The sequence below is a fragment of the Coregonus clupeaformis genome, chromosome 14, assembly GCF_020615455.1.
Source record: "Coregonus clupeaformis isolate EN_2021a chromosome 14, ASM2061545v1, whole genome shotgun sequence".
Classification (NCBI taxonomy): domain Eukaryota; kingdom Metazoa; phylum Chordata; class Actinopteri; order Salmoniformes; family Salmonidae; genus Coregonus; species Coregonus clupeaformis.
This window is the reverse complement of record NC_059205.1, coordinates 11,896,073-11,914,247: the sequence shown is the minus strand read 5'-3', so window position 1 is coordinate 11,914,247 and position 18,175 is coordinate 11,896,073. Positions and strand designations below refer to the sequence as shown.

General features: G+C 45.0%; 1 protein-coding gene across 2 annotated transcripts; it reads left to right on the top strand.

Annotated features, from left to right (window-relative positions):
* The first annotated feature begins 1,183 nt into the window (after positions 1-1,183).
* Positions 1,184-12,972, top strand: LOC121580763 (mediator of RNA polymerase II transcription subunit 26-like). 2 transcript variants are annotated; one of them, XM_041895787.2, is made up of 3 exons: positions 1,184-1,487; positions 9,332-9,409; positions 9,514-12,972. In XM_041895787.2, exons 1-3 carry the CDS (start codon positions 1,416-1,418, stop codon positions 11,188-11,190), a joined length of 1,827 nt encoding a protein of 608 aa, XP_041751721.2. In that variant the 5' UTR covers positions 1,184-1,415; the 3' UTR covers positions 11,191-12,972. The 2 variants fall into 2 exon arrangements, with proteins under 2 accessions (XP_041751721.2, XP_041751722.2); XM_041895788.2 differs by having other exon boundaries at positions 1,185-1,487; positions 9,335-9,409.
* Positions 12,973-18,175: the final 5,203 nt, after the last annotated feature.

Genomic DNA, 18,175 nt, shown 5'->3' with positions numbered 1-18,175 from the left:
ACCTACTGTACTCACAGCAACAGGACACAGTTATGCTCATCAAATATGCAAATCCTAGCATTCAGCAGAACAGCTTGGCAATCCTGTACTTTTGTTGAGCTGACCCTTTAAAATGAATGGATCAAATCTTGTTCTTTAAATTGTGCTTTTATATAAAAGGGAGAAAACAGACCAAAAAATCAAAGTGGCTATATTAAATGTGTACTAAATAACTGAAAACGAATGTTAAGCTTCTATTCAAATCGTACCTAACGTATTTTTCTTGTGTGAAGTCTTCTGTCTTTGTATCTTTGCATTACTATTTGTAAATGAAATTAGATTAAATAAAAATCTAAATAATCAATGTGACTGATCCCACTAAATGTTGTTGGCCCACTGTTTTATTGTTGTACAATGTCTCCATCTGGTGATCATGAGAGGTAGAGTGGCTGTAAAGAGTAAAAATATTATGTTCACTCACAGTAAGATAATAATAATATTTAATTTGTAGAGCCATTGTAACTGAAGCAGTTACATTGAAGTCTTATGTCAGCTAAAATATAATAACCACTTGGCAACTTTTTGTAGAAAGAGAATGCATTTAGTTCCCCTGATTTGGCTATTTTTTTTTCCACGTCTTTGGGAGTTTCCCAGGTGCTTCACTGGAAATCACCTTATTCACCTGGCTCCCCTGGCCCCTCTTGTCACATCCTGTAAAGGCCCAGCAAATTAACATTTCAGCAACAGTTTGGAGGAAAGCAATGCTGACAATAACTATTTTAATTGCTTGGGCCAGTAAATAGTCCACACTATTAGGCTACACTTAATCATTGACCTAATCAAGTCCAGTGAGGTTTCCATAGGATCATATGTTCACGCAATTTTGCTTTTTATTGCATGAGAACAATACAATGCATTGCCATACACAAAAGGTACCATCAGTAGGAATAACTTCCTATAGAAAGAATTATGACAGATGACACAGTTGTGTTAACACTTAATAGTTAGAACACTTACATTTGTAGTGATTATAATACAAGCTATAATGAATTTTACAGTAGGTTATTGTAAGCTAATGTTATTGAAAACATTGAGTAGTTGGGGCCTTCTCTTACCCCAGGTGTGTTTAGGTTTAGCTTCGTGCGCGGGTCAAGTGTGCGTCCATTGCATCCCATAATGCAATAGGAGGCCGTTGTGACTGATCCAGCAGTCAGCGGCTGGTGGTGAGTTTCCAGAGCGCCGAAGAGGCAGTAGCAGGCGGTGAACGTCTCTGAATCCATGTGACATTATACGAACATTTAAGCGTACAGGCATTAGATAAATATGCGGCCTAAGTGTCTAGCATATCTCCATAAAGGCCCGTGAGTGTCGGCAAGTACCACAGTATTCGTTTTGGAGGATTCCCCTCCCGTCCGCCGGATCGCACCGAACAGGCAATGACAACGGCCTCAGCAACTCCGCAGCAGATGAGAGACCGGCTGCTGCAGGCCATCGATAGTCACAGCAATGTGAGTAGCTAGCAACACGATGTGGCTATCTGGACGCATATTTGTCGTCATATTTATTTATTTAAAAACAACATGCCAAATATCCACTGATAAATGCTAGCTAATAATACACGCTTGTGAGTTGACACATTGCTTGCTAGCTTAAGTTAGCTAGCCACTGTAGCTAGTTCACGCTAACAAATTTGCTACGCTAACGTTACCGGGCGCTAGCTAGCTTCGTTGCTAGCCTGGCCAACAGGGTAATGTTTAACCAACTATGTTGAAAACAAGTTAGCTTAACTCTTGATACACTAAATGGATATCAGCCGAAATAACGTTAGCCTAACGTTAGTTAGCTATCTATCTAGCCCACTTCACTTGACGTTTCTCCCATTCCTCGCCCGCGTCATACACGTTGTTGCGTAGCTATCTAGCAAGATAGTAGCTACTACCTAACTTAACTAACGTTAGTTGGTTGGCTAGTTAGTTAACTTGTCAATATGAGTGAGGTCGAATTTGCTTTGTTATTTATTGGCAAGCGTATTTTCTAATTCCTTCACCGAACTGACTTTACTAGTTAGCCAATGAGCCAGCGAATGAAACTTCTGTTTCAAACAAGTGTGTATCTGATAAATGCTAGCTAATCACATGACATGACTATCTTGTTATCCAATACCTATATAAACACTTGTAGTGATGTTGGCTAAGGTTTGGGTAACTTAGTTAACTTAACTCAACTAGAAGTCAACTACAGTAGCTACCTTAGCTGCAATGGCTATGCAGTGGACTCTTCATTGCTAGCTAGATTAAAAGTAGCTTCAGATCAGGTTAACACGGCTTGCCTCATGTCATGTACCTAGTTTTCAGGCTGTCTTATTCAGTGTTTCCTACTATGGACAAGATAACTAGCTTCCGATACCTAAGCTATGTGCAACAAGCTACTGTAAAATGCTTTAAATAATTGTAGGCAAAAACGAACGTATTTTCACGATTTCAGTTATATCATCAAAATCAATACATCAAAGCACGTTTTGGGCTCATTCAGTAGTTTTTACGTGATTAAGTAGAATCCTGTTGATATTCCTAAAACATACGTTAAATGGTACTGTTGCTGCTTCCTGTTATCGATTTTTGATTTGTAGCCCAGTGTCAATATGCTGAAATGGGTTGTGATATTTTGAAGATAAACATCAAAATTACTCCCTTTCAGAAAGTATTCAGACCGCCTGACTTTTTCCACATTTTGTTAGGTTACAGCCTTATTCTAAAATGTATTAAATTGTTTTTTTCCTGATCAATCTAAACAATACCCCACAATGACAAATCAAAAACAGGTTTTTAGAAATGTTTGCTAATTTATAAAAAATAAAATAAAAAAAACTATCACATAAGTATTCAGACCCTTTACTCAGTACTTTGTTGAAGCATCTTTGGCAGCAATTACCGCCTCGAGTCTTCTTGGGTATGACGCTACAAGCTTGGCACTCCTGTATTTGAGGAGTTTCTCCCATTCTTCTCTGCAGATCCTCTCAAGCTCTGTCAGGTTGGATGGGGAGCGTCGCTGCACAGCTAATTTCAGGTCTCTCCAGAGATGTTCGATCGGGTTCAAGTCCGGGCTCTGGCTGGGCCACTCAGGGACATTCAGAGACTTGTCCCGAAGCCACTCCTGCGTTGTCTTGGCTGTGTGCTTAGGGTCGTTGTCCTGTTGGAAGGTGAACCTTCGGCCCAGTCTGAGGTCCTGAGCGCACTGGAGGTTTTCATGAAGGATCTCTCTGTACTTTGCTCTGTTCATCTTTGCCACGATCCTGACTAGTCTCCCAGTCCCTGCCGCTGAAAAACATCCCCACAGCATGATGCTGCCACCACTATGCTTCACCATAGGGATGGTGCCAGGTTTCCTCTAGACGTGATGCTTGGCATTCAGGCCAAAGAGTTCAATCTTGGTTTCATCATTTACATTTAAGTCATTTAGCAGACGCTCTAATCCAGAGCGACTTACAAATTGGTGCATTCAACTTAGGATAGCCAGTGGGACCTCCACCCCCTTTTTATTTTTTTATTTTATGGGGGGGTGGGTAGAAGGATTACTGTTATACTATTCCAGGTATTCCTTAAAGAGGTAGGGTTTCAAGTGTCTCCGGAAGGTGGTCAGTGACTCCGCTGTCCTGGTGTCGTGGGGGAGCTTGTTCCACCATTGGGGTGCCAGAGCAGCGAATAACTTTGACTGGGCTGAGAGGGAACTGTGCTTCCGTAGAGGTAGGGGGGCTAGCAGGCCAGAGGTGGATGAACGTAGTGCCCTCGTTTGGGTGTAGGATCAGAGCCTGAAGGTAAGGAGGTGCCGTTCCCCTCACAGCTCCGGAGGCAAGGTTGATGAGCGGGGTGACATGAGAGAACTTCGGAAGGTTGAACACCAGACGGGCTTCAGCGTTCTGGATAAGTTGTAGGGGTTTAATGGCACATGCAGGGAGCCCAGCCAACAGCGAGTTGCAGTAATCCAGACGGGAGATGACAAGCGCCTAGATTAGGACCTGTGCCGCTTTCTGTGTAAGGTAGGGTCATACTCTGCGAATGTTGTAGAGCATGAACCTGTAGGATCGGGTCACCACTTTGATGTTAGCGGAGAACGACAGGGTGTTGTCCAGGGTCACACCAAGGTTCTTTGCACTCTGGGAGGAGGACACAATGGAGTTGTCAACTGTGATGGCGAGATCATGGAGCGGGCAGTCCTTCCCCGGGAGGAAGAGCATCTCTGTCTTGCCGAGGTTCAGCTTGAGGTGGTGATCCGACATCCACACTGATATGTCTGCCAGACATGCATAGATGCGATTCAGCACCTGGTTATCAGAAGGGGGGAATGGAGATAATTAATTGTGTGTCGTCTGCGTAGCAATAATAGAATAGACCATGTGAGGATATGACAGATCCAAGTGACTTGGTGTATAGAGAGAATAGGAGAGGGCCTAGAACTGAGCCCTGGGGGACACCAGTGGTGAGAGCACGTGGTGCGGAGACAGATTCTCGCCACGCCACCTGGTAGGAGCGACCTGTCAGGTAGGACGCAATCCAAGAGTGAGCAGCGCCTCAGATGCCCAACTCGGAGAGGGTGGAGAGGAGGATCTGATGGTTCACAGTATCAAAGGCAGCAGATAGGTCTAGAAGGATAAGAGCAGAGGAGAGCGTTATCTTTAGCAGTGCGGAGAGCCTCCGTGACACAGAGAAGAGTAGTCTCAGTTGAATGACCATTCTTGAAACCTGACTGGTTTGGATCAAGAAGGTCATTCTGAGAGAGATAGCAGGAGAGTTGGCTAGAGACGGCACGCTCAAGAGTTTTGGAGAGAAAAGAAAGAAGGGATACTGGTCTGTAGTTGTTGACATCGGAGGGATCGAGTGTAGGTTTTTTGAGGAGGGGTGCAACTCTCGCTCTCTTGAAGACGGAAGGGACATAGCCAGCAGTCAAGGATGAGTTGATGAGCGAGGTGAGGTAAGGGAGAAGGTGTCCAGAAATGGTCTGGAGAAGAGAGGAGGGGATAGGGTCAAGCAGGCAGGTTGTTGGGTGGCCGGCCATCACAAGTCGCAAGATTTTATCTGGAGAGAGAGGGGAGAAAGAAGTCAAAGCGTAGGGTAGGGCAGTGTGAGCAGAACCAGCGGTGTCATTTGACTTAGTAAATGAGGATCAGATGTCGTCAACCTTTTCAAAATGGTTGACAAAGTCATCCACAGAGAGGGAGGAGGATTCAGCAGGGAGGAGAAGGTGGCAAAGAGCTTCCTAGGGTTAGAGGCAGAGGCTTTAAATTTAGAGTGGTAGAAAGTGGCTTTAGCAGCAGAAACAGAGGAAGAAAATGTAGAGAGGAGGGAGTGAAAAGATGACAGGTCCGCAGGGAGTCTAGTTTTCCTCCATTTCCGCTCGGCTGCCCGGAGCCCTGTTCTGTGAGCTCGCAATGAGTCGTCAAGCCACGGAGCAGGAGGGGAGGACCAAGCCGGCCAGGAGGATAGGGGACATAGAGAGTCAAAAGATGCACAAAGGGAGGAGAGGAGGGTTGAGGAGGCAGAATCAGGAGATCGGAGGGAGAAGGATTTAGCAGAGGGAAGAGATGATAGGATGGAAGAGGAGAGAGTAGCGAGAGAGAGCGACGGTTGCGACGGCACATTATCATCTGAGTAGGGGCAGAGTGAGTAGTGTTGGAGGAGAGCGAGAGAGAAAAGGATACAAAGTAGTGGTTGGAGACTTGGAGGGGAGTTGCAGTGAGATTAGTAGAAGAACAGCATCTAGTAAAGATGAGGTCAAGCGTATTGCCTGCCTTGTGAGTAGGGGGGACGGTGAGGTCAAAAGAGAAAAGAATGAGGCAGAGAGAAATGAGTCAAAGGCAGACGTAGGGAGGTTAAAGTCACCCAGAACTGTGAGGGGTGAGCCATTCTCAGGAAAGGAACGTATCAAGGCGTCAAGCTCATTGATGAACTTTCCAAGGGAACCTGGAGGGCGATAAATGATAAGGATGTTAAGCTTGAATGGGCTAGTGACTGTGACAGCATGGAATTCAAATGAGGAGATAGACAGATGGGTCAGGGGGAAAAGAGAGAATGTCCACTTGGGAGAGATGAGGATTCCTGTGCCACCGCCGCGCTGACCAGATGCTCTCGGGGTATGTGAGAACACATGATCAGACGAGGAAAGAGCAGTAGGACTAGCAGTGTTTTCTGTGGTAATCCATGTTTCCGTCAGCGCCAAGAAGTCGAGGGACTGGAGGGTAGCATAGGCTGAGATGAACTCTGCCTTGTTGGCCGCAGAACGGCAGTTCCAGAGGCTGCCGGAGACCTGGAACTCCACGTGGGTCGTTCGCGCAGGGACCACAAGATTAGAGTGGCAGCAGCCACGCGGTGTGAAGCATTTGTATGGCCTGTGCAGAGAGGAGAGAACAGGGATAGACAGACACATAGTTGACAGGCTACAGAAAAGCCTACAATAATGCAAAAGTGATCGGAATAAAATTAACTAAACATCTGGGGAAGCGAGAGAGTGGGGCCTCCCTCACTCACCTTTCACTGAAACACTCAAATATAACTCCCAACTTCCACTTTAGAGATTATAGTTGTTGTAAACTACAGTGGTTCAATGTTTTCTAGGAATAGACTAACTTAGTTTATTCAGCTAGCTAACTTGGTACAGTATTCTTCTGTGAAAAACCGCCCAGGGCACCGTATCCTATGACGCCATTGCTAACTAGCATGTTAGCTTCCAATAACACGGTTTAGCACCAATACATGGTTACAACAAACTAACAATAGTGTGTTAACACACTAAACAGATCATTTGTGTCCTTGTCTAACGTTGTGTAAAGTTTTGGGTTAGATTTGACAGTTTGAGTGAGTACGTCGTCAACTTATTCAGCCAGTTAGTTAGAATAGTTAGCATATTAGCTCGCCATCGCTCTCTGTCAACGAAACAACCCCTCCCACGGTATGAAACACACAGAGAAGGCCAAGCTAACGTTAACTAGTCACCCATGTCTTGAATTCCTTTTAAACGACTCTGGTTACCAGTATGTAAAAATAAAATAAAAAATAAGTGTAGGTTATAAACTTACCCTTCGTAGCTACTGTTAGCTAGTTAAGTGTAAAGCTAGCTACTGAATCAATTTAGCTAGTTCGCGTCTGTCCCAACGGAGAGAAAGCGTCTCCAAAGGCAGAAGCCCGGTTAATACAAACATATCTTACCAAGCCAACTAGCTAGTTAGTTATATATAATTGTTTTAGAGTAATTCCAAATTAGGACCAACTGTTCTATTGGTCATCTAGTAGCCAGCTTGTGGGGATAACGTTACTTGTAAACATTACAGCTAGGTCGTTCTAGCTGTTGTTTAGTTAGCTATCCAGGTAGCAACAAGCTAGCTACATTTCGAGTACAGTAGCTACTAACTACCTAACGTTAACTCTTTAGCTAATGAGGTTAGAAAAACAGCTGAATGGTAGGTAGCTAGCTAGCATAATTACAGGTACTCTTAAGCGTTAACTATGAAACCATACATTACCTTCAATGAATTATCAGATCAGAGAATCTTGTTTCTCATGGTCTGAGCGTTCTTTCGGTGCCTTTTGGCAAACTCTAAGCGGGCTGTCATGTGCCTTTTTACTGAGGAGTAGCTTCTGTCTGGCCACTACCATAAAGGCCTGATTGATGGAGTGCTGCAGAGATGGTTGTCCTTCTGGAAGGTTCTCCCATCTCCACAGAGGAACTCTGGAGCTCTGTCAGAGTAACCACCGGGTTCTTGGTCACCTCCCTGACCAAGGCCCTTCTCCCCCGATTGCTCAGTTTGGCCGGGCCGCCAGCTCTAGGAAGAGTCTTGGTGGTTCCAAACTTCTTCCATTTAAGAATTATGGAGGCCACTGTGTTCTTGGGGACCTTCAATTATGCAGACATTTTTTGGTACCCTTCCCCAGATCTGTGCCTCGACACAATCCTGTCTCTGAGCTCTACGGACAATTCCTTCGACCTCATGGCTTGGTTTTTGCTCTGACATGCACTGTCAACTGTGGGACCTTTATATAGACGTGTGTGCCTTTCCAAATCATGCTCAATCAATTGAATTGACCACAGGTGAACTCCAGTCAAGTTGTAGAAACATCTCAAGAATGATCAATGGAAACAGGATGCACCTGAGCTCAATTTTGAGTCTCATAGCAAAGGGTCTGAATACCTTTGTAAATAAGGTGTTTCTGTTTTTTTTCTACAAACCTGTTTTCTCTCTGTCGTTATGGGGTAATGTGTGTAGATTGCTGAGGATTTTTATTTATTTAATCCATTTTAGAATAAGGCTGTAACGTAACAAAATGTGGAAAAAGTCAATGGGTCTGAATACTTTCCGAACTTATATTTTGCTAAATTACTACACACCAACATTTATCAAGGGGCTTGTACTGTAATCAATAGCACGCACAAATTAATCATTCACATCGATATTGTATAGAAATCAATGGATCTGGGACAATGACCATGACGACATGTACTATTTGCGCTCTTCTAAAGGACAAACCATAACTATCTTTGGTATACTACATATAGCCTACCTGTGGATAGATGAAAACCTGTAGTAGCCATTTATCAGCTCATCTCCTCGTGCCACAATGATGGCCAAAGGAAACCCAACACACTTTTTTGACTGCATAATTACATCTAATCATCACCTCAGCTAGTTCTACAAACCAAAGATATGAATCTGTTTAAAGCAATCGATTTAGTATCATTGAGAAATGTACTTACTGTGATATGTGCTTGTCTCACCTAATTATCTTTAGATTAATGCACTAACTGTAAATCGCTCTGAATAACAGCGTCTGGTAAATGTAATATTGATGACTATAAACGTTTATATTACGATCACCAATCTGAGGTAAAAGGAAGTGTAATTCCTCTCAATTTGTGGTGAAAATGCAAGCTTGTGTAAGGTAGTAACACAAACTGTCCATATTAGGGAAATTAGAACAATATAAAATGTAATGTGACAAAATAATTCAACGTGTCAATTTAAGATGATAGTATATGCTGCCCACTCACAAGCTTATTGCACCTATTTCTCACTTATTATACACTCAAACACAATTTAACCTGGTGCTCTAGACTAGAGCTTCCATAGTGTCTGTGCAGCAGCCTGAACGTTCAACGTCACTAATAATTGGCCAGATTGCTTGTTAGCCAGTTGATAACCAGCATAGCGTTGAGCTCTAGCTAGGTAATAGGCCAGCTCGCAAGCTAACTGTTGCCTACTTAGAAGTAACAGCAGTTACTTGACACCATCTTTTTAACTGACTTAACTGTTGAGCAAATATTGTCTGAAGTTCTGTGTTCTGATCACCTCTTTTGCTCCTTTCAGCAGATTTGCAATATGGTGGCAGTATTAGAAGTTATCACATATTTGGAGAAGTTCCCTATCACCAAAGAAGCACTTGAGGTAAGACCCAAAGCTTTGTACGTCTTTTTAAATTGTTGCCAGTGACAATGATTCTGGTGTTCTTAACCACTTTTTATTATTATACTGTTTTATTACCAACTTAGGAAACTCGCTTGGGGAAACTGATCAATGATGTGAGGAAGAAGACCAAGGATGAAGACCTTGCCAAGCGTGCCAAGAAGCTTTTGCGGAGCTGGCAGAAATTGATCGAGCCGGGGCAAAATGAGACTCCATTGCGGGGGGCCGTTTGTGTCCCGGGCTCTGCCAATGGCAGTGCCCACCCCTGTCAGACTGACGTTCCACCCCCTGACGTCTCACTGGCAGGCAAGGGTGTCCCAGAAGTCAAAACTAGAAATGACGTCCACAACACCCACTCGCCGAAAGCGGAGAAGTCAAGCATCAGAAAGCGTAGAGGGGAGCAAAGGGACAGTGTGCATTTACCGGCCAAAATCTCCAAGATGTCCCCCTACGAGCAGATGCACAACTCCACCCCGCCACCACCACCCACAAATGGGATTGCAGGTAGCCCTGAGGCTCCCCCATCGCCGGACAGGGCCCGGACAGAGCACCTAGAGAATGACAAACACAGTAGAATCCCTGTCAATGCTGTTAAGCCTCACCCCAGCTCCCCGGGCCTCACTAAACTACCTAGCACTTCCTCTTTACTCAAGACTGCTGTGTTACAGCAGCAGGCAAGGCTGGATGAAGGAGGAGGGGGGTCGTATCAAGCCAAAAGCCCCCGCTGTCTCTCATCAAGTCTGCGGAGTCCACAGACTATGAAGCAAGAGACGATGTCCAAGCGCTCTTCAACATATGCACCAAAAGGGACTATCCCAAGCCCAGCTCGGAGCCCTTGCTTGCTGTCGTACCAGTTTTTAACGTCCCCAGCCAAAGTGTCTCATGTGGATGCGCTGCCACCCCCTGCCCATAGGACCTCACTGCACTGGCCCGGCTCCTCGGAGGTCACCACCCATTCCCCACGCAACACTGCAACACTGGAACCCCCGCCGGTCTTCCCTCCCACCTCCCAGCCCGCCCCAACGAACTCTGAGAGCTCAGAACTCCACAGACCCACGCCCTCCTCCTCTGTAGTGGTGGTCAAGGCTGAGGCAGAAGTCGCTGCCTCCAGCTCGGACCGCAAAAAGAGGAAGAAGTACAGGTCCAGAGACTACGCTGTCAACCTGCAGGGGCAGGACACAGAGGACCAAATGAAGCCTGTGCGGTTAAAAGAGCGCAGGCTAACGTTTGACCCTGTGACTGGGCAGATCAAGTCCATGGTACATAAAGAACCCTCTCAGGTGGAGGAACCCCCAAGGCAACCTCCCCCTGAGCCCCAGCAGAGGACTCACCTGCCCTTACACCAGCATCAGCCCCCCACCCCCAGCCCCTTCCAACAGACTAACTGGAAAGAGCTGTCCCGAAACGAGATCATCCAGTCCTACCTAAACCTTCAGAGCAACATGCTAACATCCTCGGGGGTCCAGGCCCCCGGCGCGCACTTTTTCATGTCGGAATACCTGAAACGGGAGGAGAGCGATGTTAGGGAGGCGAGGCGAGGAGTGCACGTCTTGCAGCTGGACAGCTCGGTAACGGACACACCGGGGGTGAGCCGGGAGGTGACTGACGAGGACCTCCACAGAGTACATACGGAGCACTGGCAAGGCGTAAACGGTTGTTGCGACACCAAGGGCACTTGGTACGACTGGACGGAGTGCATATCTTTGGATCCACACGGGGATGAGAGCAAACTAAACATCCTGCCTTACGTCTGCCTAGACTGAGGAGAAGGGGTGTCTCTCTTTCACTTGACAGAGGAAGGAAAACCATTTTTTTTGCCCACTGTGAGTTGGGGAAAGCCAGAACTGCAAAACTCCCTCCGTGCCTCCCTCTCAGAGATAATCGAATGAGGTTTTGGTAAAAAAAAAAAAAAAAGTTTGCTTGGTCAAAGGGCTGCTGTTTCAGTTCTTTTTTTCAAAAAGAAAAAAAAGTTGCGGGAAAGATGTGCCCCTGTTTGCAGTGCTGCTACTAACAAGGAATTGCAAACTACGGTTCTAGTTGAGGGTTGGCTGGGTTTGAGCTGTCCAGTAGAGGCACAGTTATGCTCAGAAGGGGTTGAAAGAGTTTATCTAGCACAGGTAAAGCCGAATGTGTCCAGCAAGTGGAATACTGACACCTATTTGGCAGTTAAAAGAAGCTTTGTGACATGAAACATTTTTTTTCCTAAAATGTCTTATCATGTATGCATCTATTTATTTGACCTTTTCAGTTTTTTGGGGAGGTTTATCGAAACAGATGTACAAAACCTGTAGAGCTTTTCTGCTTGCATCACGTAATGTTGACCTGTTCTACAATGCAAAAGAGGCATACCATTGTTTTGCACAATCTTTTCTTTTTGATTGGCGATACGCGTTAGCTATCCAACATTCCATACTCCTCACATCTATCTCCTCACCACTCTGTTCTGATGCACCCATGCCATCATACACTTCTTCCCGGAAGAAATTCTGCAAAAAAATTTAGCCTGTTTTTGAATGTGTTCGATCCAAAAAGTATTTAAAAAATCTGTTTAGTTTTTGAATTATTTATTTGTTAAATGTACATTTGTATTTCCTCCCTTATCCTCTAGCAATCCTCACCCAGGCAGAAATGTGAGCGCTAATACATTTAAAACTGTATACAATTGTGTGGACAAGAAAATAAGGAAACGTTTGTATGCGGGAACTATACTTGTTACCATTCCTTTAGCTATCATTTGCCTTATGGAATTTCATCACAAGATTTTTAAAGTTGAACAGCCTTAGTGAATGTACAGAAATTAGACCTTTGTATTTAGTTATACAGTGGTAGATAACTTTTGTAATTTCATAATTGACACGAAGGTACGTGTAGATAAAAAATACACCACCTGCAAGTAAAACATTGTTTTGCATAGTTTGGACATCCATGTCAAAGTTCCCTCAGATCTTTTAAGCGTTTGTTTTGCAGGAATGTTCTACTCATTGAGAAGCATGCATGATGGTGAATGAACAAGCATTGTTTATTTTGCTTTTTTGTTAAACTACATAAACCTAGAGAGTGCTGTGGTACCATCACACATTCTTAACTTTTTCCATGTGACAAACATGATAGTAAATTTAAGTAGTTTTTTCCTTTTCTCATCTTGCATTGCCACTGTTCTCCACATATAACATGACTTTAGATGGGCGAAGATCAGACTGTGTGCCGCTACATTCATCCCTACCAATGTGCCTTTGATGTCAAATCTGGATTTGTTCCGCATATTACTCCTGTCCTTGGAACTAGGTTTATGTGTGGGACAATTCCAAATTCTTTGTCCAATAATGCTGGAATATGCACCGTTTTTTCTAAGCAATGGTCCTTAGTGAACACTGGTCCAGTATGGGTAAATTGCAGACTGAGATATCACTCAAACACAGCTCGCAATAAATAAATGTTAAAGATGATTGATGTGGATATGGTCAGTTTTGACTGGGACATCTTTATTTGTTCAGTGTTTAACATCTCTCAATAGTTTGAAAAATAAAGTGACATTCTAAACCCTCTGCTCGGTTTTCTTATTTGGTATAAGACTTAATTCTGACACAATATAAACCCAACTGTTTGTATTGTAGTCAGGTTGGGGTTAACTGGTTAACGTTGGCATTAATATGGTAAGTTCAATGATGTAAACGCTATGTCTATGGGTGCATTACTACTTTGGTTTTCATTGTGTATTCTCAGTGTCCTCATGGGGGAGCACTTTGGTTGGTTTTAAAAAATGGACTTGAATGGGCTATGACAAGTTCTATGGTTAAACAGAAATGTATATCATGGCTTTATTTATCTTTGAATTAGGTTCTGTTGCTGTCCTCTTCTACTTCCTTGAGTGGTTTCACTCGTTATGACAAACCACAACTGTCAACTCACTTTCTTCCTCCTGATAAGATAACCAAGTCTCTACATGCATTTCAGAACCCCTCCGTGAGTTGTTGTAGTCAGTGAATTGCTGCTCCTTCTAGAAGACTCCTCCCCTTTTAGACTTATGAATCATCATTACACATCCATGGTGTCACCTCCCTGACAACCAGCTGTCCTCCTGTGACTGTCTGGGAACATGTCACTGAGGACCAGATCAGAGCTGTGTTGCCTGTTGGGTCTTAGGTCCCTCTAAGTTCTCCCTTGTGACCCCACTTCTCATCTTCATTCTCTGGTGGTTGTTGGCTGTTCATATCAGATTCATGGCCCTGTTGCTTCCCTACCCCTTGCCTTCAGGCAATGATCAAATGATGCACTTCCGCCAGACACCCATGCCACCCTGCAAGGATACAGCAGCAGCCAAACTCCCCGCCTGGTCTCTGAGACTAGACGTAACATAGGGAATGTAAATCCGACACACTAAAATTAAATCAAAATGTATTTGCCACATGCGCCGATTACAACAGGTGTAGACCTTACAATGAAATGCTTACTTACAAGCCCTTAACCAACAATGCAGTTTAAAGAAAAATAAGTTAAGTAAAAAAATAAAATTAAGAGCAGCAGTAAAATAAAAATAAACAGTAGGGAGGCTATATACAGGGGGTACCGGTACAGAGTCAATGTGCGGGGGCACAGGTTAGTCGAGGTAATTTAAGTAATATGTACATGTGGGTAGAGTTAAAGTGACTATGCATAGATAATAAACAGATTGTAGCAGCAGTGTAAAATGTGGGGTGGGGTGGGACAATGCAAATAGTCTGGGTAGCCATGATTAGCTGTTCAGGAGTCTTATGGCTTGGGGGTAGAAGCTGTTAAGAAGCCTTTTGGACCTAGACTTGGCGCTCCGGTACTGCTTGCCGTACGGTAGCAGAGAGAACAGTCTATGACTAGGGTGGCTGGAGTCTTTGACAACTTTTAGGGCCTTCCTCTGACACCGCCTGGTATAGAGGTCCTGGATGGCAGGAATTTTGGCCCCAGTGTGATGTACTGGGCTGTACTCACTACCCTCTGTAGTGCCTTGCGGTCGGAGGCCGAGCAGTTGCCATACCAGGCGGTGATGCAACCAGTCAGGATGCTCTCGATGGTGCAGCTGTATAACTTTTTGAGGATCTGAGGACCCATGCCAAATCTTTTCAGTTTCCTGAGGGGGAATATGCTTTGTCGTGCCCTTTTCACGACTGTCTTGGTGTGTTTGGACCATAATAGATTGTTGGTGATGTGGACACCAAGGAACTTGAAGCTCTCAACCGGTTCCACTACAGCCCTGTCGATGAGAATGGGGGTGTGCTCAGTCCTCTTTTTTTTCCTGTAGTCCACAATCATCTCCTTTGTCTTGATCACATTGAGGGAGAGGTTGTTATCCTGGCATCACACGGCCAGGTCTCTGACCTCCTCCCTATAGGCTGTCTCTTCATTGTCGGTTGTGTCGTCGGAAAACGTAATGATGGTGTTGGAGTCGTGCCTGGCCATGCAGTCATGAGTGAACAGGGAGTACAGGAGGGGACTGAGCACGCACCCCTGAGGGGCCCCCGTGTTGAGGATCAGCGTGGCAGATGTGTTGTTACCTACCCTTACCACCTGGGGGCAGCCCGTCAGGAAGTCCAGTATCCAGTTGCAGAGGGAGGTGTTTAGTCCCAGGGTCCTTAGCTTAGTGATAAGCTTTGAGGTCACTATAATGTTGAACGCTGAGCTGTAGTCAATGAACAGCATTCTCACGTAGGTGTTCCTCTTGTCCAGGTGGGAAAGGGCAGTGTGGAGTGCAATAGAGATTGCATCATCTGTGGATCTGTTGGGGCGGTATGCAAATTGGAGTGGGTCTAGGGTTTCTGGGATAATGGTGTTGATGTGAGCCATGACCAGCCTTTCAAAGCACTTCATGGCTACAGACGTAAGTGCTACGGGTCGTTAGTCATTTAGGCAGGCTATCTTAGTGTTCTTGGGCACAGGGACTATGGTGGTCTGCTTGAAACATGTTGGTATAACAGACTTAGTCAGGGACATGTTGCAAATGTCAGTGATGACACTTGCCAGTTGGTCAGCGCATGCTCGGAGTACGCGTCCTGGTAATCCGTCTGGCCCTGCGGCCTTGTGAATGTTGACCTGTTTAAATGTCTTACTCACATCGGCTACGGAGAGAGCGTGATCACATAGTCATCCGGAACAGTTGATGCTCTCATGCATGCTTCAGTGTTGCTTGCCTCGAAGCGAGCATAGAAGTGATGTAGCTCGAATGGTAGGCTTGTGTCACTGGGCAGCTCGCGGCTGTGCTTCCCTTTGTAGTCTGTAATAGTTTGCAAGCCCTGTCACATCCGACGAGCGTCAGAGCCGGTGTAGTACGATTCAATCTTAGTCCTTTATTGACTCTTTGCCTGTTTGATGGTTCATCGGAGTTCATAGCAGGATTTCTTATAAGCGTCCGGGTTAGAGTCCCGCTCCTTGAATGCGGCAGCTCTACCCTTTAGCTCAGTGCGGATGTTGCCTGTAATCCATGGCTTCTGGTTGGGGTATGTACGTACGGGCACTGTGGGCACGACGTCATTGATGCACTTATTGATGAAGCCAGTGACTGATGTGGTGTACTCCTCAATGCCATTGGAGGAATCCCGGAACATATTCCAGTCTGTGCTAGCAAAATAGTCCTGTAGCTTAGCATCTGTGTCATCTGACCACTTCCTTATTAACCGAGTCACTGGTGCTTCCTGCTTTAGTTTTTGCTTATAAACAGGAATCAGGAGGATATAATTATGGTCAGATTTGCCAAATGGAGGGCGAGGGAGAGCTTTGTACGCGTCTCTGTGTGTGGAGTAAAGGTAGTCTAGAGTTTCTTTCAGCTGGTTGCACATTTAACATGCTGGTAGAAATGAGGTAGAACGGATTTAAGTTTCCCTGCATTAAAGTCCCCGGCCACTAGGAGCGCTGCCTCTGGATGATATGCTACGTTTGCTGTGGTTACATAAGACAGATGGTTACTTAAGGCAAAAACAAAATTAGGGTGGTTGGTCGGGCATTTAACGCGAACGTCTAGCAACCGAAAGGTTGTGAGTTCGAATCTCATCAGGGAGATTAGCAACTTTTCAGCTACTTGCTACTTTGCAACCAATGTTCCCTCTAATATTGTTAATCACTGAGCAAATTTCAGGTCTGCTGAGCGCAAACTTGAACTTTGTGAAAATTCTGTGCAACTTCCAGCGCACGTTTACTGTGAACACTGAGGCTGTACCCGCTTTAAGTTAGTTTTAACAGTGGCCATGTAGGCTATTGGCTATTTGATCATAATGTAGGTCTACCAAAGTGGCCTACCATCATGGAAATAGCTGTTCTATCATTCAGCCTACAGTAGCAGCCAATGTGTGGTCAATGTAGGCCTACATTCCATAAGACTTTCAAAAAACAAAACATGCAGGGCTTGACATTAACCTGTTCATCCACTTGTCCTTCAGACAAGGAGGTGACTGAAAATGTTGTGTTGTTTGATGCAAGAAACCACTTTACAAAATAAAATGCATTATTATTCCCATACCATTATTACAGTGAATCAGGCAAATTATGCTACCCTCTGCCTATTGGCTACTTAGCTTATTCAAGCCTGTCTCAAAATACAACACTGCCCCTTTAAGACAAAAAATAAGCTCTTTACCTGACTCGCTTTTCAAAGATGTCTAGAAATATACACGTTTTGTGCTCTTGTAGGAAGCAATCACTCCCCTATTTCTGACTACAAATGATCTATAACTGGGCTAATAACTCACTAACTAGCAAAGGATATGAACTAAATGTGCACACGTGGCTACATGCAGCTCTTGCTTTGAACTCAAAACAAGCGCATCTACTCACGACCACTTATGCTGTAAACACAGTCCAGTTCAAAGTAAATGGCACAGATCCATATATGGCAATGGTCTATTTGCATATAGGCCTACAGCAGCTCTGATTTGTTTATGCCGCACCGGTCTGTGTGGCGTCCGGGCTGAGGAGTGCTTGTCAATGCAATAGAATCCTACTCCGATGCATTCTGCCTACAACAAAATCTCTTGCATAGTTTGTTTTGTTCGGTATATTGCATTGAAAGTGACTAATATTGCGTTGATTCGATCACAATTGCCACAGTAAAGGGAAACGTTGATAGTGTATATTCCTTGATGTGCTTTTTCTATGTTGTCGATCTAGTATGTGTGGATCTATGTTGGCCGGTGTGGTTCCCAATCAGAGGCAGCTGTCGCTCGTTGTCTCTGATTGGTGACCATACTTAGGCAGCCTATTGGCACTGTCTAGTTGTGGGATCTTGTTCCTTGTAAGGTATGTTGTGTGTTCTACCTTGGACTTCACGTTTCGTTTCCTTTGTTGTTTTGTCGTGTGTTTGTTAAGTTTAATAAACATGTACGCATATCACGCTGCGCCTTGGTCTGACCCGTCATTCAACGAACATGACAGAAGATCCCACCAAACGAGGACCAAGCAGCGTGCCGAGAAGGAGCAAACGCCTGGGACTCAACAGGAGGTTACATTAGTAGATGTCCTCCTCAATTTGGGGGAGAATTACGGAGGAGGAGGCCGTCCGTTATCGGAAGGCGATGAAGGAGGATGCCCAGGTAGGAGAGGAGAAACGACGCCAACAGTGCCGACGACGGAGACCCGAGAGGTAACCCCAATAAAAAAAATTGGGGGGCACACGGTGTGGACGACGAGGCAGCAGGAGGCCGTTAAAGGGCGGATCTGCAGGTTAGGAGAGGAGGCCACCATGTTACGGGAGTTATTCGGTCAGAGGGAGGCGCTACAGGAGGCTAAAAG

What these genes read in the sequence shown, in the direction of transcription:
- LOC121580763 (XM_041895787.2), top strand. Translation starts at nt 1,416, where the DNA reads ATGACAACGGCCTCAGCAACTCCGCAGCAGATGAGAGACCGGCTGCTG. An exon ending in CCATCGATAGTCACAGCAAT is followed by an intron (nt 1,488 to 9,331) that starts GTGAGTAGCTAG and finishes TGCTCCTTTCAG; the next exon opens with CAGATTTGCAATATGGTGGC. An exon ending in TCACCAAAGAAGCACTTGAG is followed by an intron (nt 9,410 to 9,513) that starts GTAAGACCCAAA and finishes TTACCAACTTAG; the next exon opens with GAAACTCGCTTGGGGAAACT.